At 41.8% G+C, this 18,515-nt stretch overlaps 1 protein-coding gene across 4 annotated transcripts; it reads left to right on the forward strand.

Moving 5' to 3' along the window:
* Positions 1 to 2,618: 2,618 nt before the first annotated feature.
* On the forward strand, positions 2,619 to 18,049 carry setdb1b (SET domain bifurcated histone lysine methyltransferase 1b). Of its 4 annotated transcripts, none has more exons than XM_030394468.1 (26): positions 3,562 to 3,968; positions 4,256 to 4,467; positions 6,495 to 6,698; positions 7,027 to 7,193; positions 7,304 to 7,347; positions 7,849 to 7,975; positions 8,071 to 8,241; positions 8,343 to 8,544; positions 8,711 to 8,784; positions 8,901 to 9,091; positions 11,036 to 11,165; positions 12,504 to 12,759; positions 12,953 to 13,066; positions 13,187 to 13,502; positions 13,649 to 13,910; positions 14,722 to 14,812; positions 14,893 to 15,009; positions 15,156 to 15,325; positions 15,431 to 15,655; positions 15,793 to 15,963; positions 16,410 to 16,540; positions 16,749 to 16,768; positions 16,939 to 17,057; positions 17,182 to 17,438; positions 17,524 to 17,612; positions 17,695 to 18,049. In XM_030394468.1, exons 1-26 carry the CDS (start codon positions 3,708 to 3,710, stop codon positions 17,810 to 17,812), a joined length of 4,239 nt encoding a protein of 1,412 aa, XP_030250328.1. In that variant the 5' UTR covers positions 3,562 to 3,707; the 3' UTR covers positions 17,813 to 18,049. The 4 variants fall into 4 exon arrangements, with proteins under 4 accessions (XP_030250330.1, XP_030250329.1, XP_030250328.1 ...); XM_030394467.1 differs by having other exon boundaries at positions 3,564 to 3,968; positions 15,431 to 15,673; XM_030394470.1 differs by lacking the exons at positions 3,562 to 3,968; positions 4,256 to 4,467 and adding an exon at positions 2,619 to 2,768.
* The last annotated feature ends 466 nt before the right edge of the window (positions 18,050 to 18,515 follow it).

Consider the following 18,515-nt stretch of genomic DNA (forward strand, 5'->3'; position numbering starts at 1 on the left):
TTTGAAATATTTTAAGCATTTGTGGAATTACTTTGATGATGGGACATATCAAGAGGGAAGTGAACAGATGTAAGGAAAACTGAGGAACAGACAGATTTCTGGTTTGTGTGTCGATCTGTCAACATGGACCCTACAGCCTTCCCCGGACGCAGGTTCGAAGTGGATGTGGACCTCGGCTTTGCCCTCTTCTTCTTCTTCCTGCTCTGCTTCTTCTTGTTGGTGGCCATCGTCCGCTGCGCTCAGATGGTGCTGGACCCTTACAGTGCTATCTCTGTCTCTACACATCAAGAGGAAGATCAAGCTGAGGACTGACATATAAACTGTACAGTAAAGACAGCTTATTGTCCAAAAGGAGCGTTGTAATTTAATTCAGCTCTAACTATCGGAGGACCAAACAAAGTTGCCATGGGCCAAAGAATGTTTTGAGGCTGTTCTTGTGATCGAGTCGGTCTGGTGGAGTTGTGTCTGATAGTATTTTCAACTTTTTTTTATACTTTCTACAAAGCGATATAAACATTTTGTACAAAGAGGTTGTCCACCAGCAGCATCCAACAACTTCAAATGATGTAAGTATGCAATGTAAATCACTGAATGTGTTCAATTGTTTAGTGTTGCTACATTCTTGTCAAAAATAGAAGCTATGCATGGTTAAAAAATAGGATTAGACACAGTTGGAAAGGGTTTGTACTGGAAATAAAGTCATAAATCTTGAAATCTAAATGGTTTCATCCAGGTAAGCCTTTCTGGTGTGATAGATGGCAATGTCTGCAGGTCCATGCATTGAAACACACCAATACAAATGACGTGAACTGTAAAGAACACAAAGTCTGAGGTGACTCCTAAAGATTAAGTGTGATCCCTTCATTTTACCAGAGTGCATACTGTGAAAAGCAGCTTGATGCGGACTAAAGTAAATGCCCTCCCCTTCCTCGCTAATGTGGCACAGATGTTTCAGGGTTTCTCCTTGATTGAAATGTAATGCAAAGCAGATGTTCTGCTCTTTCTCCTAAATTCTGTCACACAATGTTTTGGAGTTTTTGCACAATCTTTCATGCAAGTTGCTTGTAACTAATGAACGAATGAAAAAAACCCTTTCTAACTCATAGCATGTGTTGTTATTCATCAGTAATAGGTCATTTCACAAAGACGGCCTCATCTAGTACAGATTCTTTTTGTGCACCATGAATCCTGCTTTTAGGCAGTGGGTTTTAAAGCTAATAGAAATAAGTGATGACGCAACGTTAGTAGTATAGACGGTCATATCTTTCTATTATCAGCTGGTTGGTCATTGGGGCAGATATTCAGCATTTTTCCAACTATAGCTATAAGTGGCTTTTGTGTGAGGTGGCAGATAAAATAAAATAATTTGCTATTCTGGCTCCGATGTAACATCCTCTGTCTTTCTTTCTGTAATTGCCAGTGTTGTCACAAGTAAAAACCTTTCAGCACTGAATAATCTGAATCTGCAAAGTAACTAATAATAAGTTCCTGAGTAGAAAATGTAGTGGAGTGGAAGTGTAAAGTAGCAGAATATGAATATACTCGGGTTAAGTTGCCTACCTCAAAATTTTACTTAAGTGCAGGACTTGATAAAATTGTCATTAGTAAAATTTTGACAATAAGATTTTCATTTTTACTGCAAATGTATGTATATCAACTCCAAATATCAGTTATCAGACTCCTTGATTACTAATAATCATTATCATACTACTAGAATGGGAAAATGGTGAAAACCTGCAACACGTCTCTCAGTCAGACTTACTGAGAAAAAGTCTTGTTTGAGGATCACTATGTTTTGGAGAAGAAATTCAAACTGAGAATTTGAATATCTACAGTGTAAATGAGGTAAGGAAATATTTATCTTTCTCATAACTGAATAAACAAGCTGTTCTTAGAAGAACAAGGTTCTGTTCTAAGCTAGAAAGGCGGCGGGGTGCGTGGGGTCCGCCATGTATAAACAAAGTAAAACAAGATGAAACTGCATTTTCCTTTAAGGTAAATTTGTTTATTCAGTTCAGTTTGTTTAGTCATTATTTGTTAAGGCATAAGAAAATCTGTTTAACCTAAAACCCGTATTGCACATTCAAACTTTAAAAATACTACGTTGTTAAAAAAACCAACGTTTTGAATAATTGCATCTTTTGTAAACTTTCATGTTATGTGGTTTTATAGTCTGAATTAAACGCTTTCAAAGCTATGAAATCATACCTATTACTCCTCTAATGAATGAATGAATGAATAATTGGTAAGTCACTCTCGATGTCATTCAGAGGCTCCATGTTTAGCTCCAAAAAGCTGCAAGTTAATTAACTAATTTGAGTCAAATACTGTGTGTGTGTTTAAAGGGCCTATTGCTTGACTAATGTTGCCACAGTTCGTCCTAATTAAGTCTCAGATGCAATATCAAAGAGCTTCATTGAGATCAAATGTGCTAAAACACAAATAACAGTAATAAGATTCAGTGTGTTGGTGTTAGGTTGCTTCTGTACTCTTGAATATAAATATGTTGGTAAATGATGAGAAATTCAACCGCCTCTGTCCTATATGTGCACAGCATCATGTACTTCAGGTGCACGTTTTAATATACCTGGATAACCCGTGTGGGCGGAGCTCTCTGCTTTCACAGAACCCAACAGCGTGAAACAACACCGCCCACTCCGGATACCCTGGAATGCAAAGCATGCGCCCCTTGTTGTTGCTTGCTAGCCGGTTGCATTAGCTAGCCAGAATTTACATTTACGAGCAGACAGGATGGAGAGCAGCGAGGGGTGAGTGTTGGGTGCTGTCTCTAAATGAAGCGGGCGTCAGATCTGGGTTTGAGACAGGCACGGTGATCCACGGGGCACGGTGTTGTCTGTGTTCCTCACACCTGCATCAGTCAGTCAGCAGATGAGACGTTCTCCATGCTAATGCTAGGCTAACGAGCTAGCCTGCTCTCACTTGCACCAAAGCGTCAGTTTGCTGTCCCTCAGCTGGATGTGTGATATTAAAGTGCCAATGAAGTGATTGCTGGATACTTTAACAGTCAGTCTCTGCGGGGAATAAAATGGGAAGTTATCCAGATAAAGTTAATTCAACGGAATAGTGCATTCTAAACGGACAGTTATGCTAAAGAGCACTAGCAGGCTAACGCCGCTCTCTTTTCACACTGCTTCAATATTGCGTTTAGAAATGCTTATTGTTATGTTTGCGGTTTATATTGGCTGTGTGTCACATCAGTACCATCTTAACATATTTCCTCAAGGATTTCTTTGGTTGCACCATTAAAGGGATAGTTCGAGTTTTTTGAAGTGGGGTCACATAAAGTACATATCTATAGTCGGTCTGTTCTCTACCGTAATTGCCGATCAGCGCAGTCTCAGTTTGGAGAAGCAGAGAGCCGCTCCAGCCCAGACGTTCAGCTTTGTACTGCAGTGAACGGAGTCCAGATGCAAAGCGAATTTTAACCACCTAAAAAAAGGCTCACCTAAACAAATCTATAACAGTTCAAGTGTACGTTGTATAGAGAAAATTCACACCGCTTTGCATCGCCGTCAGGCCACCCTTTCTTTTGGCACTACATTTTCTCAACCGTAGAACCTCCGTATCCCTAGCATTAGCGCAACTCGGCCCCGCACTGTATCCCGCCGCTCGCAGATCACCTGTTTGGGTCAGAAAGTGCATTTGCGAGCTGAGCCTGAATTCAAGCTTTTCTAAAGACTTTAAAGATGGGGCGTTCTTGTGTTTTTCCGGGCTGCTATAACAAACAAGTGACCAGGTCACGGTATACATTTCACCGTGTACCGTTGTATGATATTGACCTCAGACAGCTGTGGCTAGCTGCACTGAAAATGGACATCAACACGCCACCAGCACGATTGAGATATCTCCGGGTTTGCAGTGTTCATTTTTCTGAAGAGGATTATGTACAACCACCGCCAACGCCACATAAACAATTGCTGAAGAGCACTGCTGTACCCAACCGTCAGGTAAGAAAGCACGACAAATAAAAAAAAGAATTATCAAACAACCAGTAAAGAAATGCTTATGATTGTATTCCTGTCTCATTTCGAATATACCATTGCAGCACAGATTTCTAACACATACCCACATATAGGCTATACTGTACATCTACTGTGTAGGCTATAGTGAGGCTAACTTATCTGTGTTGGTTTGTGTTTATGGTAGAGATGTTGGCCTACAGGCTATTTAAAAAAAAAAAAAAAGCATAATGAATTAGGCTCATTCATGATTATGTGCAATATTGCGTTCACAGGCATGTACTTCTCAAAACACAACAGAAGAAGTAAATGAAGAACAGCAAATTTCTGGGGTCCTACAATCCACTCCAAAGAAGGCTCCAGTAAAGAGCCATCAGGCCTCCGCATTAGCACCACAACTGGAGCTTGTTCCAACCAGCCCTGAACAGCCCCTCCACCGAGAAAGACCATCAACCTCTGGAGCATACCTTGCCTGTCCTGCTGTTAGGTCTATTTTCTTTTATTTGTTGTCTCTTCCATAAACCGCTGAAACTCTGACCTAAACAGGTGATCTGCCAGTGGCGGAATACAGTGCGAGGCCCAGTTGCGCTGATGCGTAGGTATACGGAGGTTCTATGGTTGAGAAAATGTAGTGCCAAAAGAAAGGGCGGTCTGACTGCGATGTAAAGCGGTGTGATTTTTCTCTATACAACGTACACTTGAACTGATATAGATTTTTTTTAGGTGGTTAAAATTCGCTTTGCATCTGGACTCCGTTCATATTCCTCACTGTTCACGATTCATTTATTTTGCTAGCTTAATCTCAGTCAACTTCCAATCTCCAACTTCCAACAACCACGCAGATGCGGTCAACTCGATTCAGTCTTGAAATTCCTAGAAGGCATTGCTTCATTTTAACTTTTGCAAATAAATAATCAAATTTAAAAAAAGCAGGTAGATTTGTTTTATTTCAAACCATGCACGTTTTCGAACATCAGAATAAGACATTTCGCTAAAGTTACAAAACAATGCAGACTGATATAAAAGTTTGTGACTGTAGACTGTAGTGAGTGACCATGACTGTGATCTAGAGACTTGTATGTGGGATATAAGAACTGATTGAGTTGCCCTGTTGAATGAGAAAGAATTGGAGAAATTTGGCTGTCATTTAACATAAGAAAATTATTTACACTTGGAAGGAGGCCGAGAGAAATGATCTTGGGGCCGCATGGCTGCCACAATCATGCCGCTCTCTGATTGGTTGGTTGGCCCAAACGGGCCCTTCTGGCATCTGCCAAAATTCCAGATTACCAGTCCTTCACTGACTTTATATGATCCCACTTCAAAAAACCTGAACTATCCCTTTAACTTTGACCATCAGCCTCTGAGTCTCTGTCTGCTCACGTAAACAAAGGCAACATCAACATTATAAAAGTCAGTAGTTTGTACTCATGTGTCATCCTGTTTAATGTGCAAGGTTTTAACTGCTGCCAAAATCCACAGTTGATGATTTCAAGTCTGCGCTGCACACACCACATGCTTGAAACAGTGATTCAGTGCCTCCATGTGCGGTATCATACAGATGAATCAGCAACGCTAGCTCTTTCTTTGCTGCACTTGGAACATGCGCCGCAGATATGTTTTTTGTTTTGGTTTCAAGTGATATACACTGACGGATGTCAGTAAGCATTTGTCATGAGTCTTTGCAAACATGCAAATGCAAACAGGTCCGTCTTGTCAGCAGGGTTCATCATCATGGTATTAATGAAGATATGAAAAGGAGGTAGTGGTGTGCTGGAGGACTGTTTTTCAATTATCATTATTCAAGTATTGTGTTCCTGCTCCACGCATGAGTGCCTGAAGTTCATTTTTTCTTCTCATTGATAAGGATATGTTTTGATTTTGTCATATATCAAAACCTAGCAGTGGGACAAAATATCAATACTGAAGAAAAATCATATTCTCTTGAGATGATTATTGATTCACTGCTGAATACCAATATTTTGATTAAAACATGCAGGTCTTTCAGAACTTTACACCACAAGGAGTCATGAAGTGGTGACTCCGGGAAGTGAAACGCATCAATTTAGTGAGGCATTATTGTAACCTTTCTTCAGACATTTTCACTCCAGAATTGTTCATGTATTGATGATCACTGAATCACTGTCACGTGATACTATCGCTATCTTGTACGCGCACCGTGAATCGCATAATACCACAAGTTAATTTGTGACCCCATCACAATGTGGCAGTTGGTAAACTAAAACAAGTATGCCAACATGTGATGAAATGAATGACTGTCATACTTCCTTTAAGCTGCTTATCTGATGCCAGATTGACGTGCTGGTTGCAACAACTACAGCAACAGAATAATAATGAAATTGTCACTTCCACAGCTGACCAAATATAGGCTCTAAAAATACTTCACTGCTTTGTGGTGCAGTTAATTATTTATGAGTGAGACGTTGCAGATTCAAGTTTAGATGACTGAAATAGTGTTTACATGTTTCAATGTGTCTGTTTGATTCTCCTCAGAATGGAGGTGGATGGCTGGGACCCCGGTCTGGAGGAAGAGCTTGGCATTTCTCTGGATGAGCTGAGGAAGTGGATTGAGGAGGCCGTGGAGAAGAGCGAGATCGTGCAGAAGAAAAAGGCCCAGCTGACAGAGCTCAAGCAATGGGTGGAGCAGAAAGAAGAAGAAGAAGCAAAGACGGAGAAGCTTCTCAATGATGCCAACCAGTAAGTATCGCATAACCTTTTTCCTGAAGTCTTTTTGTCTTATGTTTTGAAGTTGTTTGTTTTCAGTAGTACACAACTCATCTGTATTAGTATTTATTATTATTATTATTACATATAATATTTGTTGCTAGCATTGATATTATGTGCTTTACAGGGGCCCTAGAGGAAAAACTTAAATTTTCGTCAAAAATGTTTTGGATAAAGGAACTGTATTAAATAGGATTGGAGACATCATGGCCAATCCACAGGATGTGATCAGTGTGTCTCCAATTGTACAGTACTTGTTTGTGTCTGACAGGCTCACACCTATCTCCCCACTCTTCCTCAGGTCCATACTCGAGTGTGAGAAACTGGTGAAGGCAACATACCACAGGAATGGTCTTGTTTACCGTGAGAGCAGCTCGGAGGATGAAGCTGGCGGAGGAGGCTTGCTGTCCTCTGAGGTCATTGAGATAGACGATGATGACGATGATGATGTCATCGCTGTTGGCTGTTGTAAGTCACACTACTTTCTTATGGGAAGTTATCATTTGTTGATACTACGACCTGAAAATAGTCAGGTTATTAAAATGTTTGCTTCTCTTCGGTTCTACGCAATGTTTCAGTGGTTCCTCCAAAGAAGTCCGTCGCTCTGGGCAAAGATCCAGTGGTGAGAAGAAAAGCTTCATTATTCTGATCTCTATTAACACTTCATTGATGAATGTTTGTTTTGGGCTGGTCTGAGCTGGAGATTAGATGTGCTGAATTGTTGTTGCTGACAGTGAGCAGGAGTGAGTCACAGGGAGGGAGTTAGTCCACTTAGTAGCATCAAAGATTTCATCCATGAAGCGCAGTAACACTGTCTGATTTCACAATGGTGGAGAGTTTGTAGAAAGATAAAAAATCCCCCAAAACAAAAAGCTGCCTACTGTCCTGTCTAATAACACGCTTAAGAAATTTGAAATATGGACTAAGGTTCGAGAAGAGCTCCTGCAGGTGTTAGTAGTTCTGTTTTCCAGTTAAATTAACAGCTTCTCTGTGAGGCAGACTTGTGGAAATTGTTACAAGGGAAGCAATGGATATTGTGGGTTTGACAGCAAACATCTATGAGCGGGGACCAATGCTTAATGTTTGCAGTTGATGATGATGGATGTCCTGATTTTTTTTCCAGGTAAAAGAGGCCTCTGCAGCTATCCACAAAACCTCTCAGCAGGTGCAGAAGTTGGTCCAAATGGTCAGCAAGCCTTCACCTGGTGCTCCTTTGCTACGATCGCCAGCACAGCCTTCATCCCAGTCAGGTGAGCATGTGTGCTTTACTTTAGTGAACATCATACGTTTGTCAGAGTATTTTATATTTGAGACTAAAGTTGTGTGTGCCCTTTCTACCATCCAGGTATTCAGGGTTCAGTGCCGGCAGTGTTTGTATCCCAAGTTCCATCTCAGTCCATCACCCAGCCAAACCCAAACGTGAAAGAAGATGAGCTCAGAGTCGGGATGAACATTCTGGGAAAGAAACGCACCAAGACCTGGCACAGAGGCACCCTGGTTGCTATCAGCCCTGTCGGTGTGTTTCCAGATAATTCAGTCTTCTCTTAGGTTATTGATATTATGTAGTCTGTGCTTGATTTTTCCTGATCTGCTGTCACACCCTCTGTCTATATTCAGGAAACGGTGTATTCAAGTATAAAGTGAAGTTTGATAAAGGAAAGAGTCTGCTGTCTGGAAATCACGTGGCTTTCGATTATAACCCGACCCTGGAGATTCTCTATGTCGGGGCTCGTGTGGTCGCCAAGTACAAGGACGGCAACCTGGTGTGGCTCTACGCTGGAATAGTTGCAGAGATGCCCAACAACAAGAACCGTATGAGGTAAAGCTGGATGAATAAAGTGAAAGAAGGCATACTGATTGCGTGTCCTTACTGGTTCATGTTACAGCCTACTTATACTGTATTGTTAATTTAGACAAATATCAGTATTGGATAGACTATGAACAGATCAGGCTCTAGTTAATGTCTTTTGTTTCATGTGTTTCAGGTTTTTGATCTTCTTTGACGACGGCTATGCTTCATATGTGACACTACCTGAGCTCTTCCCAGTTTGTCGTCCATGTAAGTGCTCATTTCTCTTATAAACACTGGTAGAATTGATCCATTATGCAGCTGTAAAATCAGTTGTAAGTCATATAGATTAGTTAATTAAAGCGCAAGATCATTCATTTCCGCAGTAAAGCGTACCTGGGAGGACATAGAGGATGCATCGTGTCGAGACTTCATCGAGGAGTACATCACTGCCTATCCCAGCAGGCCTATGGTGCTCCTAAAGGTTGGACAGATCATCAAGACAGAGTGGGAGGGAACCTGGTGGAAAAGCAAAGTGGAGGAGGTGGATGGAAGCTTGGTCAAGATCCTCTTTTTGGTATGTTGGCATCAAAAAAAATAATATAACTCACTTAGTGTCCTATAACTCACAGCTGTCTAAATAAATGTGCTGGATAATAATTGATTTATCATAGAGCAAATTCTTTAGGCGAATATTTATTTCAGCTGCATATGTATATACTTTGTTTACCCATCCATTGTCTTCCTGTTGTCTGGGGGTGGGTTGTGGTGGCACCAGATTAAGCAGGGTATTCGTGATGTCCCTTTCCCGAGCCGCGCTTCACAGCTTCTCCCGGGGGTTCCTGAGGCGTTCCCAGGCCAGATGAGATATGTAATCCCTCCACCAAGTGTTTGGTTTGCCCCCGAGGTTTCCTCCCAGTTGGCCGTGCCCAGGAGGCATCCCTTTTCAATTGTAGTTGAGTAGTGGTTGAAAGTGGAATGAAAGAAAAGTACCTTAAATTTGTTAAGTATTTGAGTTAATAGTTGCTTTTAACCACAGCACAAAAGGAAAGTGTTGTTCATGATGAAGACATTTCGTAAGGAGAATATTCTGAAGGCTTAATATCAATATGAGAGGAGTGCCTTGAACATACTTATGAGAAGCTGTAGCATGCTGTTTTTTAAGAATAGATTATGTAAAATAGAGGTGCAGAAATTACTGCATCAATGCGGGGCCACATGGAGGTCATCATCCTGTGGCACTGCTGAGGTGTTAAGGAAGCCAAGGTTGCTTTGATAGCGGCCATCAGCTCATCTGTATTTTGGATCTGGTGTCTCTCATCTTCCTCTTGACAGTACCCCATAGATTCTCCATGGGGTTCAGCTCAGGCGAGTTGGCTGGACAATCAAGCACAGCAGCCATGGTCAGCGCACCAGTTACAGTTACAGCTTCTCAGCGGCAGGCCCTGGAAGACTTGTAAAGGTAGAGGGTAAAATGAATGCAGCAAAATATTGGGAAATCCTGGAGGACAACCTGATTCAGTCTGCAAGAAAACTAGGACTTGGGAGAAGATATATATTCCAGCAAGACAATGACCCGGATTGAACAGAGAAAGCTACACAGAAATGGTTTAAAGACAACAAAGTGAATGCTCTGGAGGGTCCGAGTCAAAGCCCAGACATCAATCCAATAGAGAATTTGTGGCTGGACTTGAAAAGGGCTTTAACAGATGTTAACCAAACGTAAACAGCAGATTTAATATTATATAAATGCTGTTTAGTGGAGTAGATATATACCGAATTAAATAGAACTATTTTCCAAAGTAAAATAAGTCTTACAACGTGTTTTTCAGTGCATTTACTTGAGAACACCAGAGAGAAATATTAAATTGAGATGATGGTGACAGTTAACGGTAGCGCAGTGGGCTGGCAGCAAATGTTCCCCCAAAGCAAGATGTTTAATCTACAACAGACCAACAAACATCCTGTTGGTTGTTCATGAAGCATAATCTATGGCTAGCATCCCAAACACCAAGTCCAGGCTAGATGGCATCCGTTACCTCACTACTGCCAGTAACGTCAGCTTGTCAGCCGCACCAAACCACATCTATTCTTCATATGACGCTTTAGCAGAATGGGTAAGCTTAGTTTGTAAGCGGTTTCTCAATTTTACAATATGATACGCATGATATACAAGTTTTATCATGATGTCACAGCTGGACGGTGTCCCAGGATGATGAATACGTTTGGACATCGTTTGTAATGTTTAGGATTGGTCGAACTTCAACCCCTTCAGGAAAAACAACAACAAAAAACTTAATCACTTTGCCATGTTTGGTTCATCAATATTAAATTATGGCTAATGCAACAAATATTTTAATAAGTGTCATCACTGTGAGGTACATGTTTTGCTGTACCTCCAGTTACATGTTGAAATGTGTTTGTAGCCTCTGCTCAAACTTGCTGCCGACAGGCAACCATTACTTTGGAGCCCTGAGTACAGCAGTTGAATATTGAACTTGTGTTGTTCTGTGTTGACCAGGATGATAAAAGGAGTGAGTGGATCTACAGAGGCTCCACCAGGCTGGAGCCCATGTTCAACCTGAAGATGACCACTGCCAACACCGCGGAGAAGAAGCTGGCTGGACAGCAGAGGACACGACCTAACATGGGTAACATACACACTCAGTTGCATGCTTGTAGCCTTCACACAGTGTTTGATCCTGTCTTAAGAGATGTGTCCTGGTGTCAAAATAATAATGATGAAACGAGCAAAGGCAGGAAACTCAGGAAGACAATATTAAAATAATAAGCACTCAACAGTTCCAAACACAAGGAAGCTGAGTCTATGGTGAGTTAGAACAAGAAGGCACAACAGAAAATGTCAAGAACACAAAAAGTATATATGATGGATTACAAGTAAAAGGAATAAAAGAGATAAAACAGGCAAAATTACAGAAGGTGAAAGTATAAAATCAAGAAAGGACTATAAGAAGACGACATCATATCAAATTAAGAACAGATAAAAACATAATGGGCACTAAAAAGAATAAAGGACATTAAATAGATTAAAGATAACAAATAAAAGCTGTAAAGGATGGTAAGAAAAAAGACATCGCTGGGGAGGGAGTTTAAAAAAACTTTGCATAAAAGAAAGTCTATGAAAGTGGGTTTTAAGAAGGGCCCTGTTTTATCCGCTTTGATTTGGTGTTGTAATACAAGAAAATAGGGGTGGGTAAAAATATCGATTCATCAATGCATTGCAATATATTTTTTCCGAATTCAAAATCGATTCATAAAATCCTCCGAATCGATTCGGGCAAGCGACCACCCGCTGTCCCTCGCCGGACCTCTCGGTCCCGCCTCCAGCAGCTGGAAGCATCTCGCCCGCAACCTCGCTCGAGGGTCGGAGGGTGATGCGCCGCGGAAACACCGTCAGAGCTGCGGAGGCGGGTAGCCGATGTCTGACGCACCGCTCTTTCGGAGACTATAAACTCCCAGCGCAGCCGGTCTCACCCTGGCTGCTGCACAATGCGCCCCTGAGTAGCACTCTCCTCCGGGGAGAGAGGGGGGTTCAGTGTCAACGTTTACACCCTCGTGTCTAGCCGGAAGGGCGGAGGGACCGCGGTCATGTCTATGTTTATGTCAGACAAGAATGTACCATGCAGTCCCAGACACAATGGCACTTTCTCAGCTTAATTATGGTTGCACTATTTTATAACTAAACACATCGAGTACCTTTGTTTACATTTCAATTCGAACTAGAACTTCCTAGAGGAAAGATTTATAATTTAAGATGACTTTTTTTAATTAAAAGATTAGCAACAGGTACTCTAATTATTTGTTTATTACTACTTATTACTGAATCGATATCGAAGCATTAAAGTCAATATTGAATCGAATCGATATTGAATCGAATTGCGACCCAAAGAATCAAAATCGAATCCATACCCAGCCCTACAAGAAAATATTAAAAATGTCCCTTCACCCTGTCATTATTCAACCTACAGGAGCATTGAGGAGTAAAGGTCCAGTAGTTCAATACACCAGTGATGGACATGTTGGAGCCTCTCCCGTCAAAACGCCACAGGCCTCACCCAGTCAGCCTTCACCGACACCACAACATCCACAGCGTCCACAGACCCAACAGACCCCACAGACCCCTCAGCCTATGCAGTCTCTGCAGCCTATGCAGCCTCTGCAGCCTCTGCAGCCCCTGCAGCCTCTGCAGCCTCTGCAGCCCCCGCAGCCCCCGCAGCGTGTTGAGTAAGTGTGTTGAACTTCTCGCACCAATGCTTCTATGTGTTATAGAGATTTTCACATTAATTGCATTGCATTTTAGTTAGATGGGTTGTTAATATCACATTAGAATAAATTGATTGATGGAGTTTTAAACTCTAGCGATTTTGAAATGAGACTTTTGATGGTGACTGATTCTTCTCTCCTCGCTGTCTTCAAGCAATAAACATCAGATGGCGAAGAAGAGTACTTCTCCATTTGTCCCTGGGGTGGGAGGCACTCATGCTTCCAAAATCATGCAGTCTCTTCCCTCCAGTCCCAGCAACCTCCCTAGGTGAGCCCAATTCACTATACGGTTGAATTAGTTGTGACACTGGAAAAAAACTAAAAGCGCTGTTAAAGGTGATTTTTTTTTTTAACTGGTCTTTTCCTTTTCTTTTCTGTCAATCCATAGCGGAAGAATGTTGAGTGCCCCAAATACTGTTACACCCATTTTCACACAGCCGTTTCAGAGACCGCCTCTGGTTACCGTCCCCCCTCCTATCACCCTTCCCCCTCCTATCACCCACGCGATGGCCACCATCCCACATCAGCCTGCTTACCGTGCCCCGACTGACCGGATCTTTTACCTGGCACACACCTGTCAGCCTGCCTGTCTGAATCGAGTCCGGCCTGCGAATTCAGACTTGCACCGGGGAAAGAACCCCCTTCTCACACCTTTACTGTACGATTTCAGACGCATGACGGGAAGACGCAAAGTCAACCGCAAGGTAAATTGACAGTTGAATTGAGAAGTGGAAAATGAAGCACTTTCTCCCTCCCCAGAGTTTCTCCCTATCCTGAAGTAAAAACTTTTCTTTTGTTGCTCCTTGCTGTCAAACTGAATTGTAAAACTCTTGTCCTCTGCACCCCTCAGATGTCCTTCCATGTGATCTACAAGGCTCCGTGTGGGCTTTGCCTGCGTAACATGGCAGAAATCCAGCACTACCTTTTCCAGACGCGCTGCGACTTTATATTCCTAGAGATGTTCTGCCTGGACCCCTACGTGCTCGTGGACCGGCCCTTCCAGCCACAGAGGCCATTCTATTACATTCATGACATCACTGGGGGAAAGGAGGACATCCCACTATCCTGCGTCAACGAGATTGATTCCACCCCACCTCCTAAAGTAGCTTACAGTAAGAATCACAGAGAGAAGGCAACAACAGAAAGACTGATTTCGGTTCACTCTATTTTCTGCACTGGAAATGCAGTGAACTCATCAGACTACATCCAAAAAAGTCTTAATTGATGATATTCTGAATTAGACACATCATTTTTCCGGAGCTGATAACGAAAGTCGCTAAGGAGTGAGACATCTCACTGCTATCTGACATCTAACCAGAGTTATACATGTGCAGTAGCGATCAGGCAGACCACAGAAGACACTGACAATGGTTCCTTTTTTTTTTATATTTTTAACTTCGGTCTCTCTTTCAATCTCGGCACCAACTGATCGATGTTCAAGCGCTGTTTGACAGAGACGGATGGAAAAGTTACCTGCGCGCTTTACATCAACACACACAGAGCTGCCTCAGTTCTTGGCTCATTAGCTGGCCTCACTATATTGTTAATGCTGTAAGTGGACTGATACTGTGTAGTGTAATCTTTTCATTGGTTTGCTCTCTAGTGTGGGTAGGTGGATACAGGCAGTTTTATAGGGATACTTTTAAACTTAAGACAAAGGACTTTGTTACAGCGGGACACGAAAAACTGTGTTCTTACCTCTTTTTTTTTTCTTGTTTTGAGTTTTCGGAGAGCTATTTTTGCAAGGCCTTTGCTTCCCACCTCACCTGCAGGGGTTATGTGCAAAGCGTAATAAAGATACATAAAATAATAATGAGCTATCACAGCTGCCATTTGCTGCCCCGACCTTTTATTGAAAGATCCCTGTGGGATAAGTCATTGCAGAGAGACTAACTGATCCTCCTGTCCTCTTCTCCCTTCAAGGTAAAGAACGTATTCCTGAAGATGGAGTTTCCATCAACACCAGTTCAGACTTCCTGGTTGGTTGTGAATGCACTGACGGCTGTCGAGACAAGTGAGTAAAGTTGCTCAGCATTTTTCATATTAGTACTACTGTTAATATTCTGAACACGTGTCTTTGTGTCTTTATTACAGGTCCAAATGCTCTTGCCACCAGCTGACCCTTCAGGCTACAGGTTGTACACCGGGGGCACAGATCAACCCAAATGCTGGATATTTACACAAACGATTAGAGGAGTGCCTCCCTACAGGGTCAGACATCGTACTCACACCACTACAGAAACTCGCTAACTCACTTTCAGCCCTCATAACCTCATAAGTAGATAATTACTGTTGAATATAAAAGCTAATTTGTCTTGTCTCAGGATACCATTATCTGCCTGCTCTCTCTCTCTCAGGATCTACGAATGTAATAAGCGGTGCAAATGCTGCTCTCACATGTGCACCAACCGGCTTGTGCAGCACGGCCTGCAGGTTCGTCTCCAGCTCTTCAAGACCCAGAACAAAGGCTGGGGCATCCGCTGTCTGGATGACGTGGCCAAGGGCTCTTTTGTCTGCATCTATGCTGGTGAGGAAAGGGAACACACTGAGACATCTTCATCAATTTATTCACAATAGAATGATGGATGACTTGATTTCTCTTCTTTTTCTCACCTTTTTTCCTCTTTAACAGGTAAAATCCTGACAGACGACTTTGCTGACAAAGAAGGTCTAGAGATGGGTGACGAGTATTTCGCTAACCTGGACCACATAGAAAGTGTGGAGAACTTCAAGGAGGGCTATGAGAGTGAGGCTCACTGTTCAGACAGCGAGGGAAGCGGCGTGGACGTCTCCAGGATAAAAATCCAACCATCTGCTTTGGTGTCTTCTAACCCTGTTGGGCGACCGCCTAAGAAGGGTGAGTCCAACTCAAAAGGTGAGAGATAAACATGGTCCCTAATAGATTGATGTTTTTATGCTCTTGACCTGAGCTGACATTTTACCATCCTCCTTCTTCACATGATTTTTTCGTGTTTTTTTTTTTTCTTGCCACAGCCCGAAGTCCAAGCTCATCTGACGACAGCAATGACGATGATGACAAAGATTCAAAGAGCGAAGATGAAAGTGACAGTTCAGACGACACGTTTGTGAAGGATAACTACTACACGTCCAGCTCCGTGTGGAGGAGTTACACCACACGTGGTCAGGTCAAGGTCAACAAGGAAGGTGAGCTGGTGGCCTCTTCGGGAGCTGTTGCTTAGGAGACGACAATGACTATAAAAAGAAATAGTTTAATATAGAGTTGAATTAAGTTATTGACATCACTCACGCTTATTCAGAAGGTAAAGAAATAGTGTGGAACCTTCCCCAAAACTTAAATTTACATAGTCTGCTTGAGCTTGTGTTTGACAAATGCTATTCATAATAATAATTTATAGATAAATTGATAATTCAAAGTAATTGTTTCTTGAATCCATGATCTAAAATCTGTTGAGTGAGTGAGTGCTAAAGTGCCAAATTTGGTGACTTTTAGAGGAGGTTGAAGCTTATGTCATGGCATATTATTGTATTTAGTAAATCCCTCCCAGCTCTTATTGTTGGGAAAAATCATCAGTGTTATCCTGCTGTGAGGCCAGTGTCTTTTCACACACCTTCTCTCTCTCCTGCCACAGGGAGTCAAGACAGTAAAGATGGATTGAGTGCATCAGCCAAAGGAACAGATGATGAAAAGCCACCGTCCATGCCAGAGGAGACGGGGAAAAGCAAAGTGGCTTCCTGGCTAACCAGCCAGGGCCTGAAGAAGGTCAGTGCAGAGGAGATAAAGGAAGAATAATGTTTCACAGCCTCTTTAAAATGATTGAAGTGTCTCACACAGCGCTAAAAACATAGTACTCATCAGAACTCTCATCTTAGATTAAAAAATCTTTTGTAAGAGGATAGAATGTAGAAGGTGGCTGTTATTTTCTCGTCTTGTAAAATGATGGATTTTTTTTTTCTGTTTTCCATCACAGGAATCCGGAGACTGCAAGAGGTGTGTTGGACGTGCTCAATATTTTTGAATAGATATTAATTTTAAGCATATTTTGTTTACCAACAATTCTACACTTCAGTGGTCAGTAATGTCACCTATTAGAAAGTTAGAAATCTGGATTAAAGATTAAATTGGGGTTTTTTTATTCTGTTTTTTTTTTTTTTTTTCAGTCAAGTAAAATCAGAAACGGGAAAGAAGCAGGATGTGATGACTCTGTCTGACAGTGATGACGTTCAGACCATCAGCTCTGGATCTGACGACAACAAGGAGAAAGAAAAAGTCACCCAAGGTAGAGAGAAGAGATGCTTGAATCTACAACACACTGATGGTGCTCCTAATGTAGATTTAGCAGTTTTCCACTCTTCATTCTTGTCTTTTTTTTGCTTCCTCTTGTTGCTGCTCTTCTGGCTCAGGTGTGACTAAGAAGCAAGTGGCAGTGAAATCAACTCGAGGCATCGCCCTGAAGGGCAGCCATGGGATGATGGTAAAATCAGGTGTACCTGGCGGTGGAGGAGGGACGGGAGGCCATGGAGGAAAAACAGGACAGCAGGTGTCGACTGGAGGAGGCGGGGAAAACGTTTCCAAAAACACCCGCCTGTTCTTTGACGGCGAGGAGTCCTGCTACATCATCGATGCCAAGTTGGAAGGCAACCTTGGACGTTACCTCAATGTAAGTGAAATCTAAAGGATCTAAGTTCATCTCACTTAAATTCAGTGTCTTTAATTTCGTTATCTGTGTCCTCTCCGTCTTACAGCACAGCTGTAGTCCAAACCTTTTTGTCCAGAATGTGTTTGTGGACACACATGACTTACGGTTTCCCTGGGTGGCGTTCTTTGCCAGCAAGTGAGTTTTGAAACAGATTTTAGGTTTGTTACAGGTTCTGTGGTGTTTGGAGCCCTAACTTCCCGCTTGTGTCCTTCCGCAGGCGAATCCGGGCCGGCACAGAGCTGACCTGGGACTACAACTATGAGGTGGGCAGTGTGGAAGGGAAGGTGCTGCTCTGCTGCTGTGGATCCACCGAGTGCAGAGGAAGACTGTTGTGATCTGCAGCCATCATGGACTTCATTCCCTCTGTTGTATCTGTAGGAATCTTAGGAAAGTACTTTTAACACTGTAACTCTGCTGTGTTTTGTTTTGTTTTGTTAGTTTTTTAAGTTGAATATGAATTTTATTACAGCTGTTTTGTTGCCTTTATTTTATATGACTGTGTTTCCTGATTTGTCTCATTCTATCCATCACATTTCTTTACATCTGAATAAAATACAGTTTTCTTTAATGAATCAAAGCTCCTGCATCTGTTCTTTTATGAAACAGCACAGGTCATAAGATGGATGTAAATGGTTCAGTTTCAGGCTGAACTGGTTTAATTAATCCTGGATGTGATAAGAACTCAAAACTAAAAAAAACTTAATGTCAAATAGCAAATGTAATGGCAGAAGTTATATTTATTATCTTATCTCATAATTCTGAACTCTCAAGACATCATTTTGACATAATTGAAAATTGGCTTTTTATTTCAAATGTAAAAATCAATGAGATAAAACATCGAAATTATGAAATGGAAAGTCATAATTATATTTAAAATCATAGCTATGATTTAACAAGTCAGAATTAAAAGACCAAAGCTTAAAATCATGATTGATAGTCGAAATTATGCAATACAGGTCACAATTATTAGATATAGAGTTGAATTTGTGCCATCAAATTATCTCACAATTTCAACATTTTATCAGAATGTTTTTTTTT

This window comes from Sparus aurata, chromosome 17, assembly GCF_900880675.1.
Source record: "Sparus aurata chromosome 17, fSpaAur1.1, whole genome shotgun sequence".
NCBI lineage: Eukaryota > Metazoa > Chordata > Actinopteri > Spariformes > Sparidae > Sparus > Sparus aurata.

What these genes read in the sequence shown, in the direction of transcription:
- setdb1b (XM_030394467.1), top strand. Translation starts at nt 3,708, where the DNA reads ATGGGGCGTTCTTGTGTTTTTCCGGGCTGCTATAACAAACAAGTGACC. An exon ending in GAGGACACGACCTAACATGG is followed by an intron (nt 11,166 to 12,503) that starts GTAACATACACA and finishes TTCAACCTACAG; the next exon opens with GAGCATTGAGGAGTAAAGGT. An exon ending in GAGGAGTGCCTCCCTACAGG is followed by an intron (nt 15,010 to 15,155) that starts GTCAGACATCGT and finishes TCTCTCTCTCAG; the next exon opens with GATCTACGAATGTAATAAGC.